At 39.7% G+C, this 12,558-nt stretch overlaps 1 protein-coding gene across 1 annotated transcript in view; it reads right to left on the minus strand.

Annotated features, from left to right (window-relative positions):
- Positions 1-11,845, minus strand: part of LOC104166203 (prolyl endopeptidase) — a gene marked incomplete at its 5' end in the record, with an annotated part of 43,081 nt that extends 31,236 nt beyond the window's left edge. Inside the window, 2 exons of the mRNA XM_009706059.1 lie at positions 7,864-7,967; positions 11,648-11,845. Of these exons, the coding sequence (XP_009704361.1) occupies positions 7,864-7,967; positions 11,648-11,845 (302 nt within the window). The remainder of the gene's footprint in view (positions 1-7,863; positions 7,968-11,647) is intronic.
- Between the last annotated feature and the right edge of the window lie 713 nt (positions 11,846-12,558).

Genomic DNA, 12,558 nt, shown 5'->3' on the forward strand with positions numbered 1-12,558 from the left:
CATTCTCATTTTAATCTCTCTGTATTAGCAGAGAAGCTACATACTGAGATTCCTGAAGGCTTAAACACACCTGTTCATTTAAGGTATCTGAGTGAATGACTTTTAAAATCTTTTTTCTGATGGCAAAATGTACTTCGTGTTTTATTGTAATAGTAAAACCTATTTTTTATTCACAACTAACAATGCAATCATTTAAGACATGAGAGGTTGTAAAATGATCCTGTAAGCTCCACTGCAATTGCTTAAGCTCTTGTTTAAAACTCCTGTGTGTAAAAAGGCATTCTCTATGCTATGTTCAACGGTTACAGCTCTGTTTTAACCCATGTTATTTCACCTTGTGTTTTAAGGAATTCTGAGAAAGAAACGGAGAATGGAATGCAACTTGGGATCAAATATGCCAACTAACATTTCCATTCAGTAGAGAAGTGGAAAACAAACCCCTGTGAGCTCAAACAGAAGTTCTACTGAGTAAGGCATAAGAATAATATTTCACAATGAGTTTTAGTTAAACTACTAAGCAAGCACTTCTCTTGTAGGCTTAAAACAAATGAACGTTTTTATAAAGTCTTGAGCTTGAAGGTTCTACAGACTCTAATATTTTAAGAAGCTCTTCAATTCCCTGCACACTTGGCAGAAAAATAAACAATCTAATATTAAAAGCTTGGAACTAGTGAATCACTAAGCCTGTATGAGAATCCAAATGAACAGCGAGACTGGTATTTTAGTATTATCCCCCCCCACTGTGCGGTCTGGTATTGTGCTAATTCTTCCCAAGAGTAGTTCTGTACTCTCCCATCCCAAACCACATTTCCATTGTTCTGCATTCTGCTGAACAAAACCTCCCCACACCCCGAACTGTGCAGCGATCCCCTGTGGTATGCGAGAAGGGGATAAAGCAACGCCAAACATTTAGACCTTAAAACAGGATTTGAACTGAATCGGTGAAGAAAGCAATGCAAAGTCCTATCACTTCATCCTCTTACCTGGAATAGAGAGATTTGGTTCCTATTCCAGACACATAAGGAATATCATGGTCTGTGAGAATTACTGGTGTGCATTATCTGAAGTGCATTGCACGGGACTGCTTAAATTTAATGGGTGTAGAGCCAACCGCTACTCCTCTGCTCAGGCACAAGGATTTCAAAGTTCAAGAGCATGTAAGGTCACTACGGGAAATCCTTCACGCCTTTCCAGATGTAAAGTCCTTCATACTGACAATTTTCCCCCTTAAAATAGAGTGTATTGTGGCTATAAATATTTAACATATTTAATATGCAATCTCTCGGCTTTCAAGAAATACAGGGCCTTGAAACTAGAGGACTACATTTTCAGCTAGCGTTTCTTCACCGACCTGCAATTAGAAGAGCTAACGGCAGATTAAAGTGGTGTTTGTAACAACCACATGCCGAGATGCTAAATTCACATAGGCGAACAGCCAGTACTGCCACAGTTGTCACTGTGATTTTGTTGATGTCCTCCAGAGTGAGACTGTTGTCTTGGTGCCAAAACCACAGGCATTGCCAAAGCACTGGCCAAGATCAGTGCTGAAGACTTCAGTCTTCTTCTGGGAGTTCTGATGGAAGCAGCTCAAAGCTCACTTTCCCCCTGCAAGAGGGCAGGTGTCTGCCACGCTGTGGCAAGCACTAAAACCGGTGTTATTTGTTCACATTCCCTCCTCCCCTCAATATTTCTTCATTTTCTTCCTTACTGCTATATGGAACCGCAAGGAAATAAAAGGAGTAAAATAGAAACAAACAACAATAAGCAACTTGTTTCCCCCAAGTGTTAATTCTACCCTCCCATCCCATGAGATCAAGGCAGGATCCAAACCCCAAATACTGTTAGAAGCAAGAAGGTCCAGCTTCTCAAAAATCAGTCCCCTTTTGGCTGCGCTGGATTCTCAGGAGGGGGAAGAAAATGATGCCAGAACAACTTACTCCCTTGAAGAAAAGGGGAGTTAACTCTTTGCTCAGAATCAATGTAGAAAGTACATGCCTTTCTTCTCTGGTATGAGAGTGCTTTTTTTTTTAAACAGAGATAGATTCAAACCTACTGAATTTCTCTCCAAACTCCAATGATCTATTCATATATATATAGATAAAGGAAAGAAACAACCTTAAGATTATCGCTATAACCACGCTGCAAAAGCAACGACAGTATCAGCTCTTGCCTTGCTAAGCGGGTTGAGCTTACTACAGCTTTCACAGGACACTGCTCTCCTCTGCTGCCCTCTGTTACTTTTAATTTTAATGAGGGAATCTAATGCTCATGGAATGACACCCACAGCAACGGCGAGATCCAGGAATAGCGTGGGCAGGTGCTGTGTGCAAGTTTCTCCCACAACTCGTTTGACTCATCCTCTCTCAGCGCTGTACTTTCCCGACACCAAGATTAACCCCTGTGCCAAACTGTGCGGTGTAAAGTTCCGCTAGGAATTAGAATGACTGTAGACAAATTTTTCCCTATCAATGACTCATAACTTGAAATCAGTGCTGCAAGGGCTTGAAGATGGGGTTGAAAGACTGAATAATAAAACAATAAACTTGTCATGAAAATTACTTCACCTATAAAAATAATTTCTGCAAAAGAAAGAGGAGGAAATTCATCCCAGCCCTGAGAAAAGAAATATCCTTTTTAAGACTTGTCCTTCTTTCAGCTCTGCAACAATATCTAAACAGCAGCTGCTTTTCAATCAGGCTAAGTTGTAAAACTAAGTTGCGTTATGAATTTCACTGTTGTTCTGCAAGAGCTAATCCGAACTGCATCTGTCAATAGCAACATCTATTTTTGGCTCATCTCAAACTATTTTAAGGACAGTACTGGAAGGTATTCAAAGAATGGCAAAAGGACCCAAACAGCATTTTCATTGTTGCACTTTCAACACTTATAAGCCTGCATATCAGCCTAAAAGTAGGTGAGTTGTGAGCCAGGCCAGAAGACTGTTTATCCACAATTAAGTGTCACTGTGAGGTATTAATATTGGCTTAGTTGGCAACTCTGTAACGATAAAATAAAGGCTTTTTATTTAAAGCATCAGTTGAGTTACTGATGCAGTAAACAGCTCATGGCAAGTGCCGTTTGTAAGTTCCTGCAAAAGTGTTTTTTCCTCCTGTAAAACCCACCCCAGGCTATTTCCTAAAAAAGTCTGTCATTGTGATGGATGGAAGCATGCAGGGAAGCCAAGACAAATTTCAAGAAGAGTTTGGCAGAGGAAAGGTTATTAACACAACTTAATATATCATTTAATAAAAGTAGCCAGGATAAATTTTTTATGTGTGGCAAGCATTTTGAAGTCTGACTTTTTCATGAAGGTCTTTCAAGGGAAAGGCTACTGCGCAGTAAGTTAAATTATGTACTTGCGGGGTGTCACATCGAGTCAACCACCTACAGGCATGCTCTTACCCTGGTGTAAATGTCAGGTAAATTGAAACAGCTCTCCCTTCAGTGCGAGGTAAGTGGGCTCATTTGTTCTTATTTTGGGCTGCCACAGGGTAAGAAGTTAACCTCAGGTACTACAAAGCAGCTGCTCTACCATAAATTGACTTGGCGTAGTAAACTTTATCACTGGTCCACACTTGCACTGCACAGCTTCTATGAAATACTGTAAAGTGGATCCGAAAGAGCAAAAAAAAAAAAAAAGCACTGTGGCATTTTCCAACTGCCATTAATTCAGGTTTCATATACATATGACACCTTACACTTCAAATCTTCTTAACTCAGTTACGTTCAAAGACTGCTAAAGAACATTAAACTTTCATATATGCTACACAGACAAAGCCAGGAAGATTGCTAGACTTAATAGGTATTTCTTCAGGTATAGGAGAATAAAGGAAAGAACCTTGGCAGGAGATCTGCCTTTCTTAAGGACACGGGTCAGGACAGAGCCAGCAACACTCTTCTTTACTACTTAGTAATTCTGATGGAAATTAAAATTATGAAATAAATTCCGCAGTGTTGTTCATGCTCTTGTAATCAGCAAACTTGACCTATTCTCAGTATATTTCTTGCATTCTTTATTTTGAGTTTCTTTCACAATTCCCTGCACCGTTGCCCAAGTTTTGCAATGGCTGTGCAAGGTCTTCATCAAGATTGACAGCCATTTATAAACTGCTTTGGTAAGTTGCCATGTCCCTTTCCCTCCTCTAAGTAGAAGCATCATCAAGGGTCCAAGTGGGACCCCACAAATGGAAATGAGGACCAGAGTCTGGCAGAAGTGTGTAGCCCTGACAGGCTGAGCTAGGTCACCGACCGGTGACCAGGCAGCCCCAGCTCCGGCCCCGACAAACAGCCTCTTTCACAGCTCAGCTGAGATTTCTCCACAGATCTGAACGATACAGAAAACTAACTTCCAAGATGTTGCCCCACTGAGATCATTGTGGAAAAAAGGCAAAACTGGATGAGCGGTGAGCCAAGAGTGCTCTTTGTGAGCACTGATCCCAGTGTAACTACACAGGTCAGATTTCCCTAGAGCTGGTACTGAGCAGGAGCAAGTAAGGAGAACACCAGAATACTGACCTCCACCCCAGTACAGCCGAGCGGTGAACCTCTGCCGGTGATTTACAAAGCGAAGGTTTGGAAGGGCATAGCAACAGCATGTTTCCTCCTTGAAATCATTTGTATTACTGTTCTACTTCACCTTAACTAGCATGTAATTGATTTAAATGTAAAATGAGATTTTGTTTTGCCAGATACTTAGTTCATAAAATTTGATTTACTAGAAAAATACATTATTTCTAATTTACGGCAACCCCTTCTAAACTCTTTTTAATTACATGGGTTTTTCTGTTCTATTATTATCGTTCTGAGTTTGATGGCGGTATTATAATTGTACAAAGTTCTTTCCTAAAGAGAATGCTGTTTTCTTTCTCTTTTTCAGCTCACTACACCCTGATGTTATCCTGTGGAAGTCCCTTAACGAATTTAAGCAAAGCAGTAAAGACACATTCTCTGTGAGAACATTTCCAGCAAACTGTCCTCTACAACACTCTTATTTCTGTCTGGAGATGCAGAGACAAAAAGATGGGGCTGTTTACAACCACCTCATGCTACTGTCTTCATGCGTTTAGAGAATCTGCCCTGTGAGTGTGCCAGAGGCAAAATTAAAAATAAGAGATTAAGAAAAATATGTAATGTCCTTTCAAAGACTCTAAGCCATGCTGTCACACTGTTGCTTACCTTTATCTCCTAGGTTATTTCACCTTTTTCCAGGCTAAGCTTATTTAAGTTCCACTTTAGGCACTGGATCTTGTTATACCTTTATCTATAGAAAAAAATCCTCTATTCCACACTTACTCTACAGATGCAAAATCCTACGTATAAAATAATTAATCCACCCTCCAATATTTCTTCTATAAATTACATGTACTAAATATGCTAAGCATCACAGTATAATGACTGTTTTTCTAGACCCCTAATTATTTTGGTTGAGTCATGATCCCTGAAGTATTTAAAAGACATGTAGACGTGGCACTTAGGGACATGGTTCCACGGTGGACTTGGTCGTGCTAGGTTAATGGTTGGACTCGATGATCTTAAAGGTCTTTTCCAGTATAAATGATTCTATGATTTCAACAAATTTCTACGAACTTTCTCTAGAAGTTGCGTATCTTTCTTAAAGTCCTGACCAGTATTTTATCAGGGGCTTACCAAAGCTGTGTTTAGTGGAAAGATCACTTACTACTGAAAATGCATATTTTGCATAATTTTTTTAGTCACAACACTTGTTACGAGGTCAAAGCAGATGTCTACAAAGAGTCCTAAAATGCATATTTTGCATAATTTTTGTAGTCACAAGACTTGTTATGAGGTCAAAGCAGATGTCTACAAAGAGTCCTGTATTTTCCTGAACCTGTTCCATATCATCTGAAGCTTACACTGTTTTCCATAGGAGTAATTTCTCTTAACTTGATAAGCCTTAAACTTAGCTGATTCTTATACGCCTTCCCTTACGTGTGAGGAACAGGCACCTCCAAAGGAGTCTCCATGATACTAAACTGAGATACCTCTCAGAGCCTTTGGTGCACCTACAATAGCATTTCGGTTCAAAATAAAAGCATGGTTCTAAAGCAAGTCTCCTCACCACTCTCCTTTCCCACAGCAGAGAGCTTTCATTGTCTGCAGAGTGGATTCCTTCCAGATGAAACTCAAGTAGCAAGTACACTCCAGGAGTGCACCGAAAGTACTTCAACCGATAATGGAAATTCAGTTCACAGGACAGGACTACAGCTAGTCCAAAGTAAAACTCTCAAAACGGATACTGGATCCTCAGCACAAGCCATTTCAATCCTGCAGTGATTATGCCACACTGCCTGTTACTGTAGATGCAGCTTATGGCCTTCCAGGGATTGCAAAGGCAGCTCTGGGAGACCAGCTGACACAATGGACCCGATTTCAGATTTTGAAGTGGGATAAATCCCTTCCTGATTCCCAGATGTCTTGTCCTCACCTAGTTATGCTGAAATGCAGAATGTCATAATGGGACCACTTAACAAGCAGTTTACGTAAATATAAATCAGTAACCTGCTGTCCTCCTTACTTTATCATCTTTGTTTAATCAAGGCAAAAAGCCTCTTAGGAAATTTGAACCTTTGACGGCTTTATAAAGCATCCATGCAATCCTGTCCTCCCAAGAGGCAGGAGGCATGTTTGACAACAGCTGTTTTTCATGAAATGACGCTACACAGGACAAATACGTTTGTCTTTTAATTCTTTAATCAAGGAGTCTCAATGAATCGTTAGAACCTTGGGAAACAATTAAAACAGAGTATTAATGCAGTGCTAACCTACTGTTTATTAAGTACTGAAGCAATATCCCATGGACCCAGATCCTATGGTACCAGGTAGTGTACAGATAGAACGGAAGGGTTGCTGTCCCAAATTGTTTAAACATCTAATACTAAAAGCCGTTAGACCTGTACAATAATTACTTCATGGGGTTTTACATTAGAAATTTTAATTACAAATATGTATGTATTTTAAATTGCTTTTATCTTTTGCTCCTTGTTCTAGTTGTTCCAGCACTGCAAGGCAAAAGGCCTAATTCTGCTCTTATGAAAATCAAAGTGAGTCGCTCCAAGTGTAACTGCACTGATGCATTAATGAACACAACATACTATGGCACTTCTTGGAAAGGTGGACAGAATGGGAAATTCTTAAACAGCATGAATGAACATGATTTTTCTCTTCACATCACTAGATATCTTCCTGCTTTCCTTTCAAATATTCATGGTTAAGACCTTTCATAGTTCTATGGCAGATTTCATATTTGATGCCAGCTACAAAAGAATCAATGCTTTTCCTTCTTTCCTCCCAATTTCTTCTTGAGGTCGTAATAGAGATACATGGTATGAACTTGTGGCAAAAATCATCACTATTTTTATACAAGAATAGTGGGCACAGAAATGTTTTATCTATTGTTGCCACTTCCCATGGTGGGCCCCAGGATACTGTGGAAGTGCTGGGAAGACGACTGGCTATTCCAAGTTTTCCTCTATTTCTCCACTGCCTCTTCAGCCTTGCCCTATCACACACTTGCCTACAGGAGACCTGCCAAGATGCCCTGGTGGAAGAAATACATAAACATGGAAAAGCAGCAGCCTGATGTTAAAACAAGTATCAAAGAATACCATGACATGGGAAAAAATCAGAGAATGCATTGCCTCATAACGTAAGATGACTGGGGATTGAGTCTGCCCCAGTTATGTGCAGTGGCATCTTCAACAAGACTTGGTGGAATTCCTTCAGAGCGCACACAGACCTGCAACCCAGGAGCTAATCAAAACCCTCTCACCCTTTGCCAAGTGCAATTTTGTTAAACACTTGCATAAGTGATTACAGCAAGACAGCAGGATTCATGTTTATTACCTGAATTGTCTGGTAAACCGAAGGATCAAATCCTTTCACAGTCACCTCCCGGAAAACTCTTGGCTCCAGTTCCTCTTTGGTCAGATCACAGTGATATATAATACCTAAAACAGAGTGCAAGTTTGTCAGCTTAGTGGATGTCCACCAATAAAAGGATGCTGGTTTAGGCCCTGTGATGGAGTAATGAATGGCAAAGGTAACTCAGTAGCTGAAAAACAGTAGCTCGAGACACATTCTTTCAGTTACTACGTAATTTAACATGTACATACACACACTTCATCTAGGAAGGGTGCAAAGGCTTTCTGTACAGAAAGAACAACTGTCACCACCCATACAAAGCCAGGTATCCAAAGTGGGTTAAGCAAAATGGAAAAAAGATTTGTTTTCATGAAGTTACATAGTACTTACTGAGAATGATAATGTTGGAAGAAAGAAGTATAAAGTCAATTTTAAAACATCTCCTCTAGAGCCACCAGACTGAGAATAAATGTATCAAGAATTTCACTCAGGTCAACATTCTTCTCTTTATGATAAAGTATTTTGAAATGACAATTCAAACAGGTCCCCAGAAAACGGAAAGAGCTGAGCATCCACTTGAAATTGTGGCAGACTCGCGAAGGTTACCTATGTAACTGAACAGAATTTGGTCTCCTATCATTTATTTTACATCCTGATCCTGCAGGTCTGAAGGCAACTTCACTTGATGAGTTGCACCTATGATTTCCAAAGAATTGTGCACACGAGAAAATTTATGACTATAAGTAGTATAAAACTTCTAGGACGCAGCAGAGGCAGAATCACAGAGACTGTAGCAATCTAGACACTGCACAGATGTGTAACGATCCAAGAGGAATTTTGCATTCAGACTAGAAATCTTATTTCCTGTCATTCAGCCCTAATAACATTTGAGCATGTGCCATACAGTGTGACTATCGTTGTGTTTGCACAGTGGTTAACATACTACAAAATCCTAATATGGATGGATATACTACCGGTACGTATGATACATAAAACTAATCTCAGTGTTAATTATTCCTTGTTTTTCTGCTTTACAACAAGCAGGTCTAACATTTTAAACCTGTATTAGGGAAAAGAACGCTAAAGTTAAGGGCAACAGTGCTTTAACTCTCTGAGATAGGGATCTTCAATGTAATAAAATTAACCAAGGTGGACAGGACTTGATTGAAATACTGCTGTATTGTGTACATTTTAGATACTTTCAAGAAACCAGAAGCAATTTTTACAGAGGTTCTAGATATAAAAAATTATACTGAAACAGAAATAATGAGGAAACATATCGGATACAAGGGAATTGCCTCATTAAATCACTTTTATAGACTGTGGAAAATCAAAAAGATACAGATTGGCAAATGAACACAGCTGAAAACTAACATTTCTAATAACTGCTAAAAGTCTCTTTCCGTCATGGTGAATTAATAGGGGAATAAAAGCAGGACCACTCTAATCTGCTGGGAATTTTTTGTCTTCATTTTTCACAAAGTGACTAGCAAGCCTAATGCAGGGTGACAGGTACAAACAAGCATTAAAGCAGCATTTCCCTTAAAGATTAGGATCCAGAAAGTGATGCAAAAGCACAAAGGAAAGCACACCAGGCAGTGACAGGCTGAGCAGTTATTTGACGTATTTACAGCTGCCCAAGCTGGATAACGTATTGGCAAACATTATACACAGACCAGGCAGGATAGCTGCGTATTAGGAAACCCCACGATGACATAAGCACAGTCACAGACTGCACTTCAGGAGTCAATCAATCTAATATTACATTAACATGCAATTGAAACCCTGCTATGGCATCTCTTGTTCTGTTTTATTTTTGATGGCGTGACAGTTAATATCCAAAACCATAGTAATGTTGCTGGGTGCTAAATAAACGCAAAACATTCAAGTGCTCACCTAAGTGTCTGACTGGAAAGGACAGCAGGGATAACCGTATTTTTCAGGGAGCAGCAAAAATCATTTTTATTATGTTAGCATCTATGGTTTTAGAACTGCTTTATTCATTATTTCACATATATATGTTTACTATTACTTTTGATGTAGGTTTAAACACCAGGATGTTAATTTGTTTCTCATTAGGAAAAGAAAAAATAGTGCAACTTAATATAAATGCAAATTATATTGATTTCTAATAGTAAAGTAGGAAGATCTAGGTTAATGAATGACCAGTCCCATACCTTTTGCTTGGTTAGTCCACTGATATGGTGAATGGAGGATCCACGCAAATTAAAAAATACCCACACGACTACCTAAAAATTACCTTTCTGGTCTGCTTTTCTCATCCTTTCCTTATTCCCATACAGTCTACCTCCATTTCTTCCCTTCCTCTTTCTTCTAGATTCCAGGTCATTCTGCCTCAGTTATGCCATGGTGAATTCTCTGTAGATGCTAAGCACATGGATGAAAAGGAGAAAAAAAAACCTGCCTAAGCAACTAGCAGGCAGTAAGAGCAACCATTGCTGGCTGGCTGGCAAGCCACGGGCCAAAACAAATCTCCGGGCTCTTCCCCTCCACATGTTTAGCAGCTGCACAGACTCCACTGGCTCAGCTCAGATGAACAGTGGAGGCTTCTAAGACTGGCAACTTCTGGCCCACGAGGTGGGATGTGAGCACAGGAACTATCTGAACCATCAAGCTGGGATGAAGTCAGAGAAAAATGCCAAAGTGTCCTCAAGCTCCTCTCCAGTTACAAGGGCTGCAATGATCTGAATGTTGTTTAAAAGTTTGTTTAAAAGGGGAACTGGAAACATAATATATCTTATTTCTGGTTATGTAAACAGTAAGATGATAATAACAGGAAATTCATCACACTTCTTACCTGCTAAGCGTGAAACATAATTTTGATAATTTGACACAACCCTTTCTAGCAAAACCAGCAAACCTATCAAAACTATTACACAGCCACTTTGCAATGTGGTTGTGCTCTAACTGAAACAGAGCAAAAACATACATCAGTTGCTATAAGAACATTTTTGATCATCTTATGATTCATGATCACTCACAACCCTGGAAGACAAGAAAGATTCTGGAGCCTATCTCCCCTCTCCGTATTTGAATCCTGTCCTGTATTACCTATTGATTGTTTGGGCCATAAAGAAAGAAAGGCAGGGAGGGAGGGGAAAAGAGAGAGGAGCAAATTCATTTTGTCATATGCTAGCTTGACAATTGCCTAGAAACTCCCATCCTGTTCAAAATTCTGGAATACCTATTGGTGTGCCACACACATATTACGGAACGCTTTGGACAGCTCTGGCTTTGCAGGATTGTACAAAGAGGATTCTTACAGCAATCCCACACCACCAAGTTTTGTAAGGACAGATAGTAAGGATGCTCTAATGAGGCTGTGCATAAATGAATTACAAAGCTGTCTGAGAAAGAACTTCTGCGACTTTTATTAATGTTCTTCAACATTGTGATGAAAATAACATTCAATACATTACAAATTGTCTTCCACACAATTTGTAAACTTCTATCTTGCTGTATGAAATAAGAGCTGTGAGAATGCTCTAATTTCATCTCTAGTACAAGCCAATGTTGAGTAATTTCTCAATGCAGGTCTCTTAAATGTTAGTAGGCGTATTGTTTAGGCTTCATGGATCAAGGACTGGTACATTTTGAAGTGCACAACCGCTACTTACTACGTGGGATGAAGCAGTTTTATCTGCACCTTACATATACCTAATAACTATGAAAGAACAGAAAACGAGAAAGATGCTGTTCCCAGGAAAAGGAACAATAACTAAAGGGGAAAAAACCTCAATCTTACCTGGAGATAAAAAGGAAGTAAACTGATAGAATATCTCGGTGTCCTTCTTTTGGCCACTATATCCCACAATACTGCCAACCTCTAGGGGGAAAGTCTTGAGATGAGCACCAGTAGCTAGGTCATGAAGCTGCAGGATATTCTTCACGTCGTGCAGGTAGCACAAAACCAGGAAGTTGGATCTGACACAAGCAACCCATTCTGCAGAGTGTGGAAAAGAAAAACAAAGCCACAGAAAATGCAGTAAAGAAAAAAAATCGTAAGAAAGAAAACAATCAGACATAATCTGATTCTAAAACTCTTTAGCATACCTAAATACATGCACCAAAATTTCTGACATGCATTGAATTTAACTCTTAAATCTCTAGAAGTCACCTGCCTTCTGAAACAAGAAAGTGAACCCAAAAGTAAAGTCTGACATTCTGTGGAAACTTGCTAACCATGCCACTCAAAGCTAATTTATACAAACACAGGAATAAAGAATTGTTCAACCAAGATGTTTATGCAATTGGGGTGTTTATAGGTCATTACTGCTCTTAAATATGAAGTGTTCAAGGCCAGGTTTGGTGGGGCTTTGAGCCCCTTGGTCTGGTGGGAGGTGTCCCTGCCCAGGGCAGGGGAGTTGGAACTGGATGGGCTGTAAGGTCCCTTCCAACCAAACCATTCTGTGGTTCCACGATATTTCAATGCAAAACCCAAGCAAAACACTGATCTTTGCCAGCAATACTTAGAAAATGCATAAAAATCAAAACAATCATTATGATTTAGACTCAAGCTACGCTAATAAGAACAAACAGACATGTGATCCTGTATTGCACATTAAAGTATAGAACCTAGAGGTTACTGGGACAGGAATACCCTTCGCTGGCTAAAAAACGGGCTGGTCGGCCGTGCCCAGAAAGTGGTGGTGAATG

Source organism: Cariama cristata, unplaced genomic scaffold (assembly GCF_000690535.1).
Source record: "Cariama cristata isolate BGI_N322 unplaced genomic scaffold, ASM69053v1 scaffold9118, whole genome shotgun sequence".
In the NCBI taxonomy this organism is placed as follows: domain Eukaryota; kingdom Metazoa; phylum Chordata; class Aves; order Cariamiformes; family Cariamidae; genus Cariama; species Cariama cristata.